The sequence below is a fragment of the Miniopterus natalensis genome, chromosome 19, assembly GCF_054644295.1.
Source record: "Miniopterus natalensis isolate mMinNat1 chromosome 19, mMinNat1.hap1, whole genome shotgun sequence".
Lineage (NCBI taxonomy): Eukaryota > Metazoa > Chordata > Mammalia > Chiroptera > Miniopteridae > Miniopterus > Miniopterus natalensis.
In genome coordinates this window covers 10,478,083-10,496,030 of record NC_142099.1, presented here as the reverse complement: position 1 = coordinate 10,496,030, position 17,948 = coordinate 10,478,083, and the positions used below count along the sequence as shown (strand labels likewise).

General features: G+C 43.3%; 1 protein-coding gene across 1 annotated transcript in view; it reads right to left on the bottom strand.

Annotated features, from left to right (window-relative positions):
- The window catches only part of SPAG17 (sperm associated antigen 17), a 115,319-nt gene that overhangs the window by 28,452 nt on the left and 68,919 nt on the right, over positions 1-17,948 (bottom strand). The window contains exons 20-32 of the mRNA XM_087828160.1: positions 16,970-16,974; positions 16,753-16,865; positions 15,600-15,845; positions 14,550-14,661; positions 13,528-13,689; positions 12,392-12,505; positions 8,203-8,378; positions 8,048-8,050; positions 6,283-6,406; positions 5,561-5,739; positions 3,518-3,677; positions 2,839-3,053; positions 657-801 (exon numbers count right to left, since the gene is read on the bottom strand). Coding sequence (XP_087684286.1) covers positions 657-801; positions 2,839-3,053; positions 3,518-3,677; positions 5,561-5,739; positions 6,283-6,406; positions 8,048-8,050; positions 8,203-8,378; positions 12,392-12,505; positions 13,528-13,689; positions 14,550-14,661; positions 15,600-15,845; positions 16,753-16,865; positions 16,970-16,974 — 1,754 coding nt within the window. The remainder of the gene's footprint in view (positions 1-656; positions 802-2,838; positions 3,054-3,517; positions 3,678-5,560; positions 5,740-6,282; positions 6,407-8,047; positions 8,051-8,202; positions 8,379-12,391; positions 12,506-13,527; positions 13,690-14,549; positions 14,662-15,599; positions 15,846-16,752; positions 16,866-16,969; positions 16,975-17,948) is intronic.

Sequence of the window (17,948 nt, the reverse complement as noted above, 5' to 3'; positions counted from 1 at the left end):
GCATGAGTGTCTTTCTGTATATACCCAGAAGTACAGTTAGTGCTCATATGATAGGCACCTTTTCAATTTCCTCGATATTTTAAAATTGGCCTCCCAAGTGACTCCTAATTACCACTCTGTCTAATGAGGAATGAAAGTTCCTCTTTTCCCACTCGCCACTTTTGTAGCACTTAATTTGGCAATGAAGCATTTAATGCACTACACAAATAACCCTGGAATTAAAGAAAGGAGAGTCAGGGAGTCATTTTTCTCTGAAAGTCTTGTTCAGATTTAGGGTGGGGAGGCCGGTACGCTTTTAGACTCTTTGAACAGGTGCCAGTTACTTAGCCGCCGCAGCAGGCCTCTCTCTCAGGCCACCTTTCTAACCGAGAGGCACTCTCAAAATAGAAGGGGGCCTGTCTGAGGTCACCTACTTATGCAGACCTGGCTCCTTAAGGACCAAAGAAAACGCCTCTGAGAGCTAGTGTCCAGCACAGCTGAGCCGGGATTACTGACTCTTAGTTGCCCCCGGCGCAGCGACGCGGCCTGTGGGTTTTCCGTGAAGCGAGCGGAAAAGCCGCTGCCGCTGCCCGTGGCCAACGAGCGCTGCGATCCTCGCCACCTGCCTTACTCTAAAGACATCAGATGCTGTCATACACCTGAAAGGCAAAACTCACTTAGTTCCTGACCGTCTGGAGGAATAATATGATCCTCGTAGGCTTGATGGAAGGTTGTGATTCTGGTTCCGTCAGCGTGATCCACTATGCGGGTCCCGTCCTTCTTTTCCACAATGACCACTTTGTCTTCTCGAGTCACCATGACCTGAGCGCACAAAGGCGGGGCACGCGCACTAGGTCAGGTGGTGAACCCCAGTGCATTTGCTTGTGCGCCCCATGGAGTGCCATCAGCGCCTCGTTAGTTACTTACAGCTGCAAGTTCAGCTCACCTGCTTGGTCTAACCTTTACAACCGCCCTGGGAGGCAGGCAATGGCATCCCATTTTGTCGGTGAGGAGATCTAGGCTTAGAGAAGTTAAGAAACTTGCTCCATGTCATTCGGCAGTGCCAGGGCTGGCGTTGGACTAAGGCCGTCTGACTTCAGAACTAGCGCTCCTTCCATTGCCACATATTTGTGAGTAAAAAGGTAATGTCGGGATGGGCCTGATCCTAGTCTGCCTGGGAAAATGGCCCCAGCTCTTGCTTCCTTGGAAACCAGAGGTTTAGGGTGAGGGTGGCATGCAGAGGCTGCGTGTATATTATGCAGTTGGCAAGCAGGTTTCTGCCTCATGTCATCAGAACAGAACGTGAGGATTGGAGGGGAACAGAGGCTGTGGCTTCTCTGAGACAGGTTAATCTGCACACGCATATGCTCCTGTGTGTGGCTGCCCACATGACCCATGTGGGCCTGACGGTGCCTGTGGGTCACTGCTGAGCCTCCCAGCTGGATGAGGTGCCACACTGACCAGGCCGACTTCCTGTCTTATGTCCTTCCCTAAAGCTGAGGGAGTGCTCAGTAAATATTATTGTTATTATTATTATTACTCTGCTAGATGTCTGATGTTTAATTCATGCCTGAATCCAGGCTCTTGGATGCTGGCTCATGCCTCTATAATTGCAATAGGTATCAATAAGATAAATCAAGCATTATTAATTAAGAAATATTAATAAAATTTGCATCTTGACCCAAACAATCTACATCAGGGGCTGAATTAAAATGGGCTGGGGTGACCTAGAAGCCTTCCTGAGATGATATGTACTTTGAACCTCACAGAAAAGATAACTAGCAAACAAGGCAAGAGATTTTGAAATTATTTCAGAAATAGACTGAAGAAGAAAGGAAAACACACTTGGTTAGATAACGTAATTCATCTCAACAGCAAGGAGACATTTTGCTTTTGACCAGAAGCACGTGGTTGTAAACGGGTAGGACATACAGAGACCAGAGCGAAGGCACCTAGGAAATTCTTCATCTTGTCTAGACTCAGGGGGTGTTGCAAAGCTCCACATAAGATGGCAGAGGACTAGCTGCGGAAAGGAGCCCAGTGCTCAGTCACCAACAACCGGCTCTAGCCCCAGCTCCCACACCTCCTGGATGCTCGCTCCTGACCACAGCGCGTAACTTGCCGAGACCTAGTTTCCTATCTGTGTAATACCAGCCACTGGTGTGAGGCCTGAGGAGACACTGATGAAAAGCCCATAACAGAAAGTCCGGCACAGAGAAGGCGCTATATTCATCCAGAGTTTCCATTTCACATCCTAAACAAAACCATTATTTTCTATATCACTCATCTGGCACCTATTTTTCTGCTACAAATGAAATATTTTGTACAGTTGCTCTGTGGTGTTCTTGAGTTTTTGAATGCAAGAATTTCCCTTAATATACTGTAAGTTCTTTGAAGTCAAGGATCATGAACAAATTTCTACCACTCACATCAAGTGCACACAAAGAAGTAGGAATAAGGCATAGGTCCTTATTTCTAGAAGGTAAGACAGACACAAATGCATTCAGCTTAAGGAACTATATGACATCATTAGTCATGTATGTCTTAAAGTGGTATACAAAATTCATGAGCTGTCTCTCATTTCAAAAATTAGGATATCTGAAATAAATTTGAAAATTAAATCATGATGTTCTATGCTGGTCAAATAAATGACAAAATGCTTTCAGATTTCAGGAGATAAATCCATCCATCCATCCATCCATCCATCCATCCATCCATCCATCCATCCATCCCCCACCCACGTACCCACTCACCCGCTCACTATTTACTTCTTAAAAATTGTTATTGAAAATTTATTATTTGCCAGGCAATAATTCTGCGTGTTGCTCAGAATTCTGGTGATTTAGGAAATTGCCGTACCGTTCCAGTGACAGGATCTGTGGCCCGAAAGGATAAAAGTGGAGCCACAGCTATTCTTTCTGACCCTTTAGTGCCAATCCGATGTCCTTCGGGTGTGGTTGTAAACCAGGTGCCCACGTGAACCTCCAGAGGAGTCACTGTGTGAGCCGTTTCTGTGGGAGGGTCATGGGTTTCACTCTTGTGTAACAATGTTGACAGAGTTTTGTGACTTTTTCCTGTGGAAGTTCAAGTAAAATCAAACACAACAATATAACTATAGTATCAATTCTATAACTCTTTCGTTGTTTGATTCAGTGTAAGGACACTGTGGCACAGAATTCTAAGTAGTAGTCATCGATTATATTATTTCTCAAATAATTTCTGCTCTGATGCAAATCCCAGCTCGACCACTTACTAGCTAAGAGACCTCAAGGAAGTTACTTCTCTGTCTCAATTTCCTCATCAGTAAATTGGGGTTATTAAAATGTGTACTTCACAGGGTTGACATGAGAATTAACTGATTTAATACAGGGTGGGGCAAAAGTAGGTTTACAGTTGTGCCCATGGGAAACAAAGTTTATTCTTGTATTATTCTTTATTAATTATTGTATTAGTTTCTACACGAACAACTGTAACCTACTTTTGCCCCTCCTGTATTTTAAAGACCTATTAAATCCATTAAGAGAGGTTTGGCTATTACCTTTCTTTGCTATGACAAACTCCGATGGTGCTGATTCCGATTTCTGCTGAGAAACCAAGTCCATCAAGTCTCCACTGTGAGGACTTGGTGACGTTTCGGCAGGGGGACAAACAGGCCCTGAGTCGGGACTACTGACCACAGTGCCATCTGCAAAGAGAACCTGGAGAGAAAGCAAGAGTCCAGCGCTCCGGAAGCCAGGAGGAGGCTGGTCACCAATCTACACGGTGAAACTGGACGGGGCAAAAACCACCCGCACACCCGCTGGCTCCGCACACAGACCGCGTGACGAGGTCGACTCGGAGCTCAGAGACAGCAGCTTAATAATCAGCACAAAAATGCCTCTTTGTTTTCCACTTACCTTCTATGCTGTTTTCTTTTCACGTCCTGTCTTTTATTAGATTGAATTTTTTTATGTTTTTCTCCTATTTACCCTTCCCCTATGTAATTGGGAAATTATCCACTGTTTCAGTATTTCCAATGACTACATTTAAAATTCTATCACATATTTAAATGTTTAGTTTCTATCAGAATCTGTCTCATATATATAGTATCCAGAGCACTATGGTATCATAATCTATCCAGTGTCAGTATTTTTATAGCCTCCCAATTAACATGACAAGAACTGTCAGTTTTGCTAATAAAAAGTCCATCTTAATTCTTTATAGGTAACTGGTTTCCTCAGGCAGCTTTTGGGATTGTCTACCTATGCAGTCCTAAAACTGAGCCATGACATATCTAAATAATCTTTTAATAATGAATATCAATCCTGATGGGCACTTGGTTGTCCTGTTTGATCTGAAGTATTTTTTGAAGCTCTGGAAAATTTACTATATTATTTCTTTCATTAGTTTTCCCTTCATTGTCACTATTTTCTTCTTTTGGAAATCCTATCCTATAGATTCCTTTTCAATGTCTTTTAACTTCCCTGTCCTTCATAATCCACACCCCCATCTTTTACAATAGTTATTTTTAATATCTAAGAACTCGTGACTTTTTTCATAGCAATTTTTATTGATTGACTTTCGAGAGAACGGAGGGGGGGAAGGGGGGGAAGAGAGAGAGAGAGACTGATCTGTTGTTCTGCTTATTTATGCATCACTGGTTGACTCCTGTATGTGCCCTGACTAGGGATCAAACCCACAACTTTGCCGCACTGGCACAGCACTCCAGTCAACTGAGCTACCTGGCCAGGGCCCTTAGCAACTTAGCAACTTTTAAGAATTGTTATTTTTATGGATTGGAACCTCTCAAGTGTCTGCCTAGATTACTTTTACTCACTTTCAAGTTCTTTTAGTTTAACTGTTTACTCTTATTTTTAAGATGTCATTTGTTAATTTATTAAATTTTGTGCTTTACTTTCACTGGCTTGTTTTTCTCCAAAGTTGATGATCTTGGGCACGTGGTCATATTTCTCATCGAGAATCCCTTTTCACTTGGTGCACTGTCTGGTCAGAGGAGCCCCTTCCCTGTGATCACTGGGGAGGGATGGAGCAGGGCATATGGCTTCTGGGTATTACGGTTTCTGGTTTCCACCCTCCAGGTAGTAGTGAGTTACCGGGGGCACTGCCCTGATTTCTGAGCCCAGAGCTCCATTTGTGAACCATCTGTGTTAAAACTCTCATTTTTAAATTTCACTGCAGGTTTGTTTCTCCATCAGTCAGATTTCATCTAACTTGAATTTTCTAGGAATTCTACAACCTTCTGATCCACTGATGACACATTTTGTTGTTCTCTAGTACTGTTATGAATTTATTATTTACAAGTATTTTTCTATTATTTTAGGGTGCTTTGAGAGGGAGAGGAGGTATACACTGTGTTCAGGTTATAATCTTGGATCATATGTAGAATAAGTTTATTTGTGTGGTGCATGGCACAGATAGTGTTTTCTTCTAACTATACTATTTTTTATTTGTCACTTTCAAGTGTCATTCCATTTTCAAATGAGTTGTTCCTCTTCATGTCACAATACTGGTCCTTATCCATAGCTTGCTTGTATTTTACTTTGCAGCAGGAAAGAGTCGTTTACCTCACACATTCTCTTACCTGTGTGGATCCATCCAGCATGTACTTGACCACAGTGCCTTGACTGGTGACGACTCTCGATGCCTCCTGCTCCACTGCAGACATCGCCATTTTGTAGAACTCATAGTGCTTCACCCTCTGGGGGTAGCTCTGTCGGACCATGATGTCCCAAGTGGGTTCCTCATCCGCAACACGTTTATCTTAAAGAAAAAAGGCTTATTGTGAACCGGGCAATGCCATGTAGCTGGGATTTTATCTTCTCGCTCAGCTTTTCCCCATTCTTTTGTCTCCATATAAGTCACAGGGCAGTTTCCATCTGACAGATGCTCAGGGTACTGGCTCTCTGCTGCCTTTGTCAAATGTGGTAAGTAAGGTTATCTGTAAGTACTTAACAGGTACCTTCTCTGTATAGAAGCCATTCTCTCTAATGAAGTCCAGGTCATCTCAGGGCAAAATCAGGAAAGAAGCAGAAGTATGCTGACTTAGATGTCCCCCTTTCTGTCCCCTGTGAGTAAGGTCGCACCTCTGGATGCCCACAATGCTTCCCTGATGTGCCCTGGTTGCCTGGAGCCCCAGGGGAAGTCACTCATGTGGCCTCACCTCCCTATGTCCAAGGCTGACCCTGATGAAGGTATTGCTACTTTGGCATTTATGTTGCAGTTATGTTCAGGCTTGAATTAGAATATTTAAAATATATGAAAGACTTTCAAAAGATTATGTGTTCTAGGCCCACCCTAGTTAGCACTCACCTGTTGGCTCTTGCCCAATGAAGGTCACTAGGAGCCCATTGGGGCAAGATACATTTAGGCTTGGGAAGGTGGGAACAAAAACAGTCTCTTGTAAAACAGGTTCTGGTTCTACTTCTTCCTGTAAATAATTTAACATGTGAATAACTGTTCATCATTTTATAAATGAGTTATTTATTATAACCAAGTGAGAACTTGCTGAGTGCTTAGGATATGACTTGCTCAGGACTAGTGGGCCCTGCAATGGAGCCTATAAGGTAATGAGTCCCCACCCGCTATGCTTATTGGATGGCACACAGATATGCGAAAGTTAAATAACAGTACCAAATGGTTGGTGCGTCTTCCCTCAGAAAAGGGAGTTATCAAAGTTAATGACAACAGTTAGGAAAAAAATCATGGAGGAGCTGGGGCTTGAGTTAGGCCTTGAAGGGTGCCTGTGTCTGCCCAACACCCCCACTGCCTTCTCTGTGCTGTTCATACTGTTGAATGCTGGAGACATTATGCTGTTAGGATATGTGCCCTTATTTTTCCATAAGGTTCATACACTGCTTTTGTATTAAGTAAAAATAAAATAAAATAACACATAATTACAAGATTATTTCTAAATTAATGAGGGGTTTGGTGTGTCTACTTAAAAATACTAATTAATTTGATGCCAGCTACGCCTGAACACCTCATCTAGTTATGTGAGCCTCAGAATGAAAGCTATTCGGGAGCACACATCCAATCCCTAATGGTAACCATTTCAGTCTTTCTACTTGGCTCTCTTTCGTTAGCCACTGAAATCATTCCAACTGGCCTCCCATTGCTGGGCCTTCAGTTTATTCTAACTAGTCTTTTATTATTGGTCATTTAGGTTGTTCTGTCTTTGTTACTAACACAGAATAAAATCTGAATAGTTAGCTGGAAATCAATTGAAAACACAAAGCAAAATTAAGAGGGAAAACCTTAAAAATTCTGTAAAATGAACAACAATGCTCCCCGATAGGAACCTGCCATGAGGAACTTATCACCACACCCAAAACCATCACTATCCCCACCCTTCTATTACTGTCAATTTAAAAAATGTCTGGTGAACCAATTGGTTTATTACCAAATTGCTTTCAGCCAAATTAATGAATCACCTGGGGTTATTCTGTTTAACACTTGCACATTTTACCTACCAAGCGTCACATGCCCTAGCTTGAGAAGACTCACCTAGTATAGCTATGTGAGCATGGAGAAGAGGCTAAGTACCATTCGGACTGCATGCCTTTTAAAGGGCCAGGGTCGGAAATCCAGGTCCCCGATCACCTTTTAACACATTTCCTTCCTCTAATAAGCTTGGTATTTGCACATTGTATAAACCACACAACTGGAGTAGTAAATACCAGAGAGTGAAGATTTGATCAGTGATTTCCTCCTTTCCCTTTTCTGGAACCTCTTTTTACCCATATTTTCCTACTAGGAAAGTGGTTAGAGGTAAAGAGTGTGTGTGTGTGCGTGCGCATGTGCGTGTGTGGCACATCAATACCTAAGTCCAAGGCTGATGAATGGAAATGGAAATGTTTCCACTATTTAAACATTCTCCTCTTCCAATTATTTATCTTAATAGAGCTAAATAAATTATTTAAAATAAGAAATGGTAGAACTTGACCAACCGAAAGCAAAAGACACCCAAGAATCAGGTTGAACTCGTCTTCCGAGTGTAGAATGAGTGGCCTGAGACAGTCTGTGCATGACACCATGTCTCCTCATGGGGATTCAACTCCTCTGTGCAAACCTCCTCTTGTCCATTCAAAATGGAAACTCCCAGGGTGTTAATGCGTCTGCACAATAGAAGGTGCGCCCCAAGATAGCACTGCTGACGGAGCGCATGATTTTTAAAGTGCTGACGCCGGGGCAGAGCACACGTTAGAATCGTGGCCAGGCCCTCACCTTTTTTTCCTCTTCTTTCGGGTGCTCCTCTTCCTTAAGAGACTCTTTGGGTTTCTCTTTGCCTTTGGCTTTCCCCTTTCCTTTGGCCTGAGGAACAGGCACTATAACAGGAATTACTGTTGGAAGCAGCGCTGAGGGGATATTCAACATCGCTTCCAACTTAGGGTCCTTCTCCTCTGCAGGGGAAAACGAGGACATTAGACACTCATGCTCGATGTTTGTTAAATAAAATTCACATCTCGTGCATTTATACAAGTTGGCAACAAGTTTTACCTTGCCAAATATGATTTATCAGTTGGATAGATTTCAGGCATAACATAGTTGATTTGAAAATCAGGATTGTAGATAAATATTTGAGGTCCTTAATACAACGATATATTTGATGGAGTCATTATTTCACATGTTCTTGCTTTCCCATCTATACTGTAAACTCCTAATGATAGAGTAGTAACCATCTCTCCATTTAATTGAGACATATTTAATGAGAGAGTCTTATATACAAAATATTTGGAGCAGTGGGAAATAATAAAAAATACAAAAGACCTTACAAAGCCAAAATAGTCAAAATAAAGATGTGTACTCCAAAAGCTTCAACACAAGGACATATTAAATAGGAACATAATAAGGGATCCAAACAAGGAAATTCAGAAAAGACAATTTCTAGCTGAGATGATAAAACAAGTTTTCTTGCAGAACACTGATTTTATTTGAGGTTAAAGAACTGTCAGATTCTGAAGGGAGAGCTGATCTGCGGGGCAGTGACGCCGGGAGCCCCCGAGCCCTCTCCACACCTTGACCTCTATCGTCTGGGTTCCAGGCTGACACTCCCCCGGACCTCCTTTCCCTCTCTGGTCAGTTTCTTCCTTAGTCTACTGGTTCTTCCTCTTGCCAATCTGTTAAATGTTGCTCCGTCTAGGGGTTCTGTCCTTACCCTTACACAACAGATGTCCCCACCTCTGGCTGCCTGCGATAATTACTCATGGAACAAAACATAACAGCCAGTGCTCAGGTCCCCACTTTGACCTACTGGATCAGACTCTCCGGGAATGAGGCCCAGGCATTTATATCTGTGAAACATCCCATGTGGTTGTAATGCTCAGCCTGGAGTGAGTACCTTTATGAGATAAATTAGGTCTGAGTGATCTTCTTCAGGACTGGGGCTCCAACTGTCATCTACATGCTGATGACTCCAACGTTTACATCTCAAGACATGACCTTTCTTTTCTTAGCCCCAGATCCTTATATCCAACTGCTTTTAGACATCTCCCCCTGGACACATTTCAAACTCTCCTCTCCCAAGCTGGGCATCCCTCTTAATTTCTCACTCTCAGTCAATGCCATGACCAATAACACACCTTATTTCCCAAGTTAGACACTGAGATTATTCGCATTTTCTTCTTTTGACTCACCCTATACATCCATGGTCACCAAGCCCTCAGAAATTCCTCTCAAATCATGCCTCTCCTATCTAACCCTAGCACCTTAGCTCAGATTCTCATTTTCTTCTGCTTAATTTTTTGCAGTAGATTTCTAACTGGCATCATGGCACCTCCAATACCACCACTTCAGTGTGCTTTCCAAACTGTCACTAAAATTATGTCCCTGAAATAAAATCTGATCATGTGACTTCCATCCATTTACTTAAAGACCTCTGCCTCACGACTCATCCAGCATACAATGCTCACCTCCCTCCACTCCAGCCACACTCGGCTTTTCACTGTTCTGTAGAGATGCCAAGTGTTTACACAACTGAGTATTCACACAAATGGTTCTGTCTAGGATTCCTTTCCTTGTTGCTTTGTCTGGGTAAATATTTACTGAGTACCGAGTACTATGTACCAAAAGTTGGGTAGCCAACAATGAATGAAACTATCAGGAACTTGCAATGAGCAGTTCAGGTGAAGAAACCCTTGGGTACAGTGTCGAGAGTTAAGTCTGCATCAGGAGAAGTACAGCACCATGGGAACCCAGAAGCAGGTGATCTAACACAAACGCCTCCATCCAGCCTACACTTGGCTGTGCTGCATAGCCAGCCTTTCCATGAAGGTGTCGTGCTCTTATCCCACCGAGCTTCGTACACACCATTCCTGGCTTCTAGAATTCCCTGCCTTTGATTCTCTGCCCATGCAACTCTCACTCACCTCCAAAAACCCAGTCCGCCTGCTCCTGCTGCTTGATCTATGCAGCACTTCTCAGAGCAAGTACCCTGTTCGCTGAGACCTGAAGCGTGGGAGGGAGTTTGATTGTTGAAAGTGGCGGTGTATGTAGCAGGAGAAAGTGTTCTGAGCAAGCGGCACAGCATGCACTGGTGTGTGATAGGTGAGAGAAAGCAGAGGTCATTCGAGGAACTAACAGGCACAAAAAGAACAGGGCAGCCAAGATGTGAAGACCACCTAAATGTCCATCGACAGATGACTGGGTAAATAAAATGTGGTATATACATAGGGTTCAGTTTTTAAAAAGAAGACAATTCCACAATATGTGGCAACACGGATGATCCTTGAGGACGCTACGCTGAGTGAAATAAACCAGTCAGAGAAACACAAATATTGCATGATCCTACTTATGTGGCATCTAAAATAGCCCAATTCCATCAGAGTGCAGTGGGGGTGGCCAGGGGTTGGGGGGAGCCGTAAACGGGGGATTACTGATCAATGGCATAAACTCTCAGTTAGGTAAGATGGGCAGGCTCTGGAGAACTGTACCTACCAATTAAGGGGAGGAATTGAACTGAAAATTTGTTTAGCCATTAGCAGGTAAAAGTTCTCAAATATCAGTATTATATGCATCCTTACAGAATTTATAATATATTTTTTACAAAAACAAATGCCTTCAACTTTTTTTACTGCACAGGGAGTAAAACATTACTTATTACTCATACTATAAATATTTTCAAATGCAGTACCTATAACCTGAAATTAGCAACATTTGTTTTAAATGGAATAATTACCTATTAACTTAAAGAGTAAATCAAGATTAACCAAAGAACTTCTATGCATCTATGCACAACCCACGGGCACAGACAATAGTGCAGTGAAGGCCTGGGAGGGCAGGTGCCGGATGGAGGAGTCAGTAAGGAAAAAGGGGACACCTCTAATACTTTGAACAATAAAGATACATAAATAAATAAAAGAAAACCAGGAAACAGCAGCAACATAGTTGATAGAGAGTAGAATGTAAATGCTTTAACCTAGAATAACGATAACCTATGTTCAGAGGGGATAGGATTTTTTAGAGACTGTGGGTGATAATGAATTTATACATAATGTTAGGCACCAAATGACTTCTCCAAGTGTCAGTTTACAAAGAAATCAAATACAAAATTCAAAAACATAACCCCAAACAAAACAAAAATACTAACACATTTAATGGGCTCTCTAACTCACTAGATATTACAATATTTGGCATAAGGTTAGACACTGGGTTATAAACATCCATGGGAATGTGTCTCTGCATAAATGGAAGCCCAGAGTAAAGCAGGTCATTAACTCACCACGATCCACACAGTTTTAGGGCTACATAGCATAGGGATTACCTTTTGATTTTGTAAAGCTTTTGAAAATTCTGTTGTGGTTAGATCCCTGTAAAATGCATGGGAACCCACAAGATTTCCTAATTAGTTCTTGGTAAAGTGACATATTATTTTGTGGTTTGTAAGGAAATAGCTTCCAGTTGGAGAATCTGTTTATTAAAAGTAGGGTAAAGAAATCCTTCAGGATGTCCAATGAATGGCTCCTTTAAGACTAGTGTTCTGAAGCACACTGAGGAGTTCTATAATCGCAGGGTTCATAAAAATATTATCCTGTAGAAAATCAAGAGGATTCCTTGGCAAATCATGCTTCCTTTGGCACCAACAGACTTATCTTCACAGGCTAGTTAACAAAGATAACTGGGATATATACGTGTGTATATATGATCTTATATGTCCATTGATTATAAGATTCTCTATGATAAATGCTGTTTCAATATACCATTATTTTCTATGTGCGAAAGATCACATATGTATATGTGTGTACTGTACATACACACACATATCTGAACACACACACACACACACACACACATACTCCCACCCTTCAGGAAACGAGGGCATTAAACCAGAACGTGTTTATCAACTAGTGAGCGGACTGAGGATGGGAGGACGCCCTTGGTCAGGGGACACTCATCCTTTCTGCTGTATCTGTTTCACCTGGCACGTTCCCACTAGATCCGTAGTAACTTATTGAGAGGCAGATTCCATTTTCCAAAGTGGCAGAAAAAGACCCAAACTTGCTGACAGCTTTACTCTGTGCATTTGAGTCTTCTGAAAGACAAAAGTGAGTCAAGGACATTTCCCTTCTATTAAAAAGAAATGTAAGCAAAACGCAGTGAAAGTCAGCTAAATATGCAAAAACATGAATACAACCAAGTAACTTATGATATATATACCAATGATTTAATAGGAAATCATTTAAAAAGCTTGTTTTCAAAGAGTATTTAATGAATAAGAAAATGCTCATGATAAGGTAAAGAAACGCACTATGAATAGTGGTTACTGCTGGTGTGGGAGAGTTACTGGCCACTGTTATCTTCTTTAAATAGTCCTATATTTCCTAATATTTTATAATAAACCATATATTTTATATCAATAAAAACAATTTAAAACTTTGTGTTTTAAATTCCTGGGTACATTCTAACCTGTCAAACATTGTGTTCTTGAGTTTGAAAAAATACTGTGACCATAACTAAATTTATTAGCAAGATTTAGTTATGGTTCTTATTACTAACTTGAGTCCAAAATATTTTATTAATGAACTCATCTCCTTTTTCAGGTACAACCCACATCACGTTGGACAAGAAGCAGTGACTGTCCCCATCGGGTGCTGCCTGGAGAGGTTAAAGGGTATTTTCAGCGAGAGTCGTGGTGTACAGTCAATGGCCATCCACTTGGAAGCCTCGCCTACAGGCAGGGAGAGGCTCTCATGGCCAAACTTAGGATTTTTCTCTTGTCCCTGCAGCCTGGGAAATTTGACACGGCTGGGAGAGCGAGGTAACAAAGCACAGGGGGCCCTCATCTGCAGAGAACACTGAGAGAGGCCCCACGGGCCGTTAGTGAGGGCCCGAGACAAGCGCGCCCAAGACTCAGGCAGAGCGGGCGCCGCAGCTCAGTGTTTCTAGATAAGGGTGCCGGGCGAGGAAGGCTGTGCGACAACTGCCACCAAAAGCTGGCGCCCAGAGCGCAGGCGAGCGAGCAGCCCGCAGTGGGCCGGTGAGTCGGCGCTGCATCGCCTTAGGGACCGAGTGCGGCCAGGGCGACAGGCCCTGTCCCACGGGGACTCCGCTCACCTGGCTTGGCCGAGGGCCAGCGCGCGCTGTCCCCTCCCTCGTCTTCTGAAGAGGAGGAGGAGGCCGCTGCTTTCTCCTTGTTTGCAGTTTTCTTCGGGTCTCTTAAGTGAATTATGAAGTTGTGCTTGTCCTTTCTCACCTTCACTTTGATGAAAGTGGAGCCTGGGGAGGGGCGAGGAGATGGGAGGTGGGCTGGTGATGCCCGGGAAGCTCCGGGGGCGCGGCTTTATTGGAGGGAGAGAGGAGCCCCGCTCGCTGCCTCCTGTGTGTGCCTGGGCCAGGGATCGACCCGCAGCCCAGGTATGTGCCCGGGCCGGGGATCGACCCACAACCTTCTGTTGCACAGGAGGACGCTCTAACCAAATGAGCCACCAGGTCAGGACAGGCCTTCTCGGTTTAACAGTCATTGGTGTGATCCTTTATTCGATAGTGGCAGCTACTCTCTAATGATGCTTCCACTCGTGTCACGATTTCACGTAGGGAATCGCATCTAACGTGTGCAATGATCTCCTCCTTAAATCGATAGTCACTAGGCGGAAGGAAGGAAGGAAGGGAGGGAGGGAAGGAGGGAAGGAGGGAAGGAGGGAAGGAGGGAAGGAGGGAGGGAAGGAGGGAAGGAGGGAAGGAGGGAAAGAGGGAAGGAGGGAAGGAGGGAAGGAGGGAAGGAGGGAAGGAAGAAATGTGCTCTAAACTAACAGTATGTGCTTGGCTTCCGGGATAACACTGTGTTGTAATTAATATTATTAACTATTTGTTTACTGCAGTTACTACTATACTATTTCCCAATGGCATAGAAGTATTTAAATATTTTAACTGGAACTTTCTACTTGTGTGTGCCAGCTAACCTCTCAGGCGGCTTGTGCCTCACAGTCAGTTACAACAGAAGAACGTGAGTCTGGAAATGCTGAATGGCCTGGGCACATGACCACTCTCACTTATCACGCTCAGGAGCACAGGGACCAAGCTGACCTGAAACAGGCCAACAGCTTCCCAGCCATTAACCAGCTGCTTTCAAAATGTACCTTTTTCAAATGTTGTCTTTTCTACTTCAATCTGTCCTCCATCTGAAGGATACAGGTAATAATCTGTTCCCGAGACCTGGATGGGTATATCTCCCATATTGTATCCACGGAACTAAAAGAGAAAACATCATGCTCTGAGTGTGGAACTGCTATCGACAAAAATGAACTCAACAGCTGAACCAATGAAAGTTGCTATACACTTAATTTGTGCTGAATGATTTGTCTGTCACTGTAGACTCAGAGGCCAGCACCCACATGACCTTTAGCACCTCCTGTCATGTTACAATGACAGGCAGAATTAAAGGTGGTCCATGATTTTAAATTCTGTTCACTGGAGCACTCTCATAACCCAGTGAAAATCAAACCATTGCATCGCCAGGGCGGTGCAAGAAGAAATCAATTTCTCTTTCATTGGCTGTGAGTTTTCTGTTTAAAGTGAACTAACTGATTCATTGGGTGGTATTTCCACTTTAACACATGAAAATATTAAAGACAGTTTTGACTAAGTGTTGCTAACTCAGTGCCAAGTCACTGTTAGCTAGAAAGGACAAGGGCTGCTTATATCTCTTTCCATCTCCCCTCCCACTCCCATCCCCCCCCCCCAATGACTTTTACTCCTAAAACTGCTTGAGGGACAGATTGGCAAAGGGAGGTTTTATAAAAACTAATGAGCAAAAAACATGGTGCCTACAGAGAGGCAACCAAAGGTCAAGTCCTGTCATCTAGATAAGGCCAACCTCTGACCCGTCAGTTGCTCATTTACAGAAACCTAAAAGTGCTTTTGTGTCAAATTTCCATCTTTACTGTCCTTAGTAACCTAGCTTCATGGCACTCAAGAAAAACTGGCCAGAGGGTGTCCTATCCTGGAGACTACAAAGGAGGTCCCAGGTATCAGGGTGGACTGCGGGTCTGAGGTCACGCACTAGAAGCAGCTCAAGGCCTTTGCAGGGGTAGTAAAGACTGGGAGCCTCCTGTTGCCGCAGAAGCTGCATTTTCCCCACCAAGTGATTCTTAATGACCCAATAAAGCTTATCAGAAAATTGCCTTTACCGGGTAAATGATCTCAGGCTCAGGCTCTGGCTCTGGAAGGGTTGCCGTCTCTGGAATATCAAGGAGCTTTATCTGCTCTTTGGATTTCTCCTTGAAAACGGATTTCTTCTTTAAGACCCTGCTCTCTTCTTTCTCTGCCTTCTCTTTGCCTTTCTTCCTGCCGCCGTCCTTGCTCTTCTTTTCTGCTTTCTTCTCTTCCTTCAAGCGCTCCTCTTCTGCTAACCGATCTTGCTCTTCTTTCCAGGCCTGTGAACCATCAGAAATTGCAGCAGGATTTTAAAAGCAATTGTACCCCATTCAGGTCCACTTGGGAGAACGCACAATATGGTTTTCCTAGGTGGCATCTGACAAAGCTAAGTGCTGAACGAGAAACCTTGGGGTCACCCTCGATTCCCTTTCTCTCGCCCAGCGCTGCGTGAGAATTCACGTTACTGCATGTGTTTGCCAAAATGTGTTATTGTGTCTGTTAAATTTTGGCCCAAAATGATTGATTTGACTACATAAAAGTTATATAGTTCTATATAGAAACATAAATGGTACTTACTAATAAGGGAATTATTTCATAAATTCAAGTACATCTAAATTATAGACTAACATATTGCTATGAAAATAAGATCTCTCTACATATTGCCTGAAAGTAATATTCATGATATGTTACTAAGAACAAGAAAGCATATAGCAGAGTGAAAAACCATACCAAATCTAAACCCAAACCCAGCAAATGAAAACCCTCTTTCTACCTGTGCATGCAGCTGTACGAGCACAGAAAACACAAAGTCGTTAATCTTTCCTATTTCTGGGGTCTAGGAGAGCCAGGATAGCTTTGCTTTATTGTAAAAAGCATATATTACTTTTATAACTAAAAATTCCAATTGAAAATATGCAAACAAAACAGACAGCTGCCACAGAAGCAGAGAGTGTGACACATCTGAACAAGGCGCTGCCCTGGGTTCTGTTTACATGACAATGAAGGACAAGCTTCCCTTCCAGGCTCATGGTCTGGCAGGGGAGGCAGCCGGTAGGCAGGCTGTCCTTTCGTTACAGGTTCGATTATTTCTGAATGTTGAGCAGATCACTTCCTCTTAGGCCACACAAGCTGTCACAACTTTCTGGATCTGTGACGACCCAGTGTCATTTTTTTCTGTCCTTGTACCTTCAGAGAACCTTCTAAGACGAAAGGCATCTTGTCCTTCTCTTTGTCTTTCTCTTTCTCCTGTTCCTTTTCTTTGTCTTTTTCTTGATCTGTTAGCTCTGTTTTGCTCATTCCTATGACCAGAGAAAATTCAACTTCTTAGTAATTCCCTAAAGTAAAGTTTCAGAGAAGGGCCGAATGTCCAGGCTGCAGGGGCGAGCAAAGGCTACCAAGTCACCCCTGCTCACTCACCCCGAATTCCCTCGCCCCCTCCGCGCGGGCTCCCCATGGCCTGCGGAGCTCGCCGACCAGGAGGCGGCCAATTCCAGCGCAGAATGTTGAGAATTTAAAGCTTTTATTGAAATGGACTCTCTCCCCCCAGAGCTTTAACCGGTTAATCCTAGGACCGCACAGGACAAATCTAAATTTCTCTCCATACTGAAGCCTCCTCTTGCCATCTGCAGTCATTCTGTTTGGAAGGTTTACATCTTTCCCGACTTGAGAGGGCTCTGCCCGAATGCAGTACCTACCAGATGTTTCCAACCCCAAACTGGCCACTTTCTGGATTTCCTTAGGCACCCAGAGGGGGTGGCCCTACATTTCTTTTTTATATAGTGCCATCCATTACCCTGCTATTACACTTAGTGTTCTCCTGCTGAGCCCCCATCAGGAGGAAGGCCCAGCTGACGGATGGGTTATATTGGAGAACCATTTTGGGGGACCGTGAGTGATTCATCATCAGCTTGGTTTGCTAAGTTTTATTTTAGAATCAAACCAAGCACAAATTCCTCTGGTAATTAATGAGGTTGCAGAAACGCTGGAAATTATATAGCTTTGCTTCTTGATAAGAAACCTGTCAACTTGGGCTGTTAGCAATAATGAGTTTCATTAACTTGGAGCCCACTCTCTTTGAGCAGACCCGGTGAAGTTCCCTTACTTCCCAGATGAATTTCCTCAGTGCTTCACTTTTTAAATCGAGGTTCTTTCCTCTTTGTCACCTTCTTCTCCCTTCTCCTGACAGCATCAAAGCCATGGAAATGACCAACAATAGAAACAAAGATAGTGATCCAACGTCCTGTCAAGTCCCTGCCACAGGCCCCCAAGAGTCCCTTTCCCATTTAATTTTAGATTCCTACCCCGGGCTCATCTTGGGACTCTTCTGTTTGCTCTTCTAAGGAAGATCTTGTTTTTACCTCACTTTTGGAATCTATAATTAT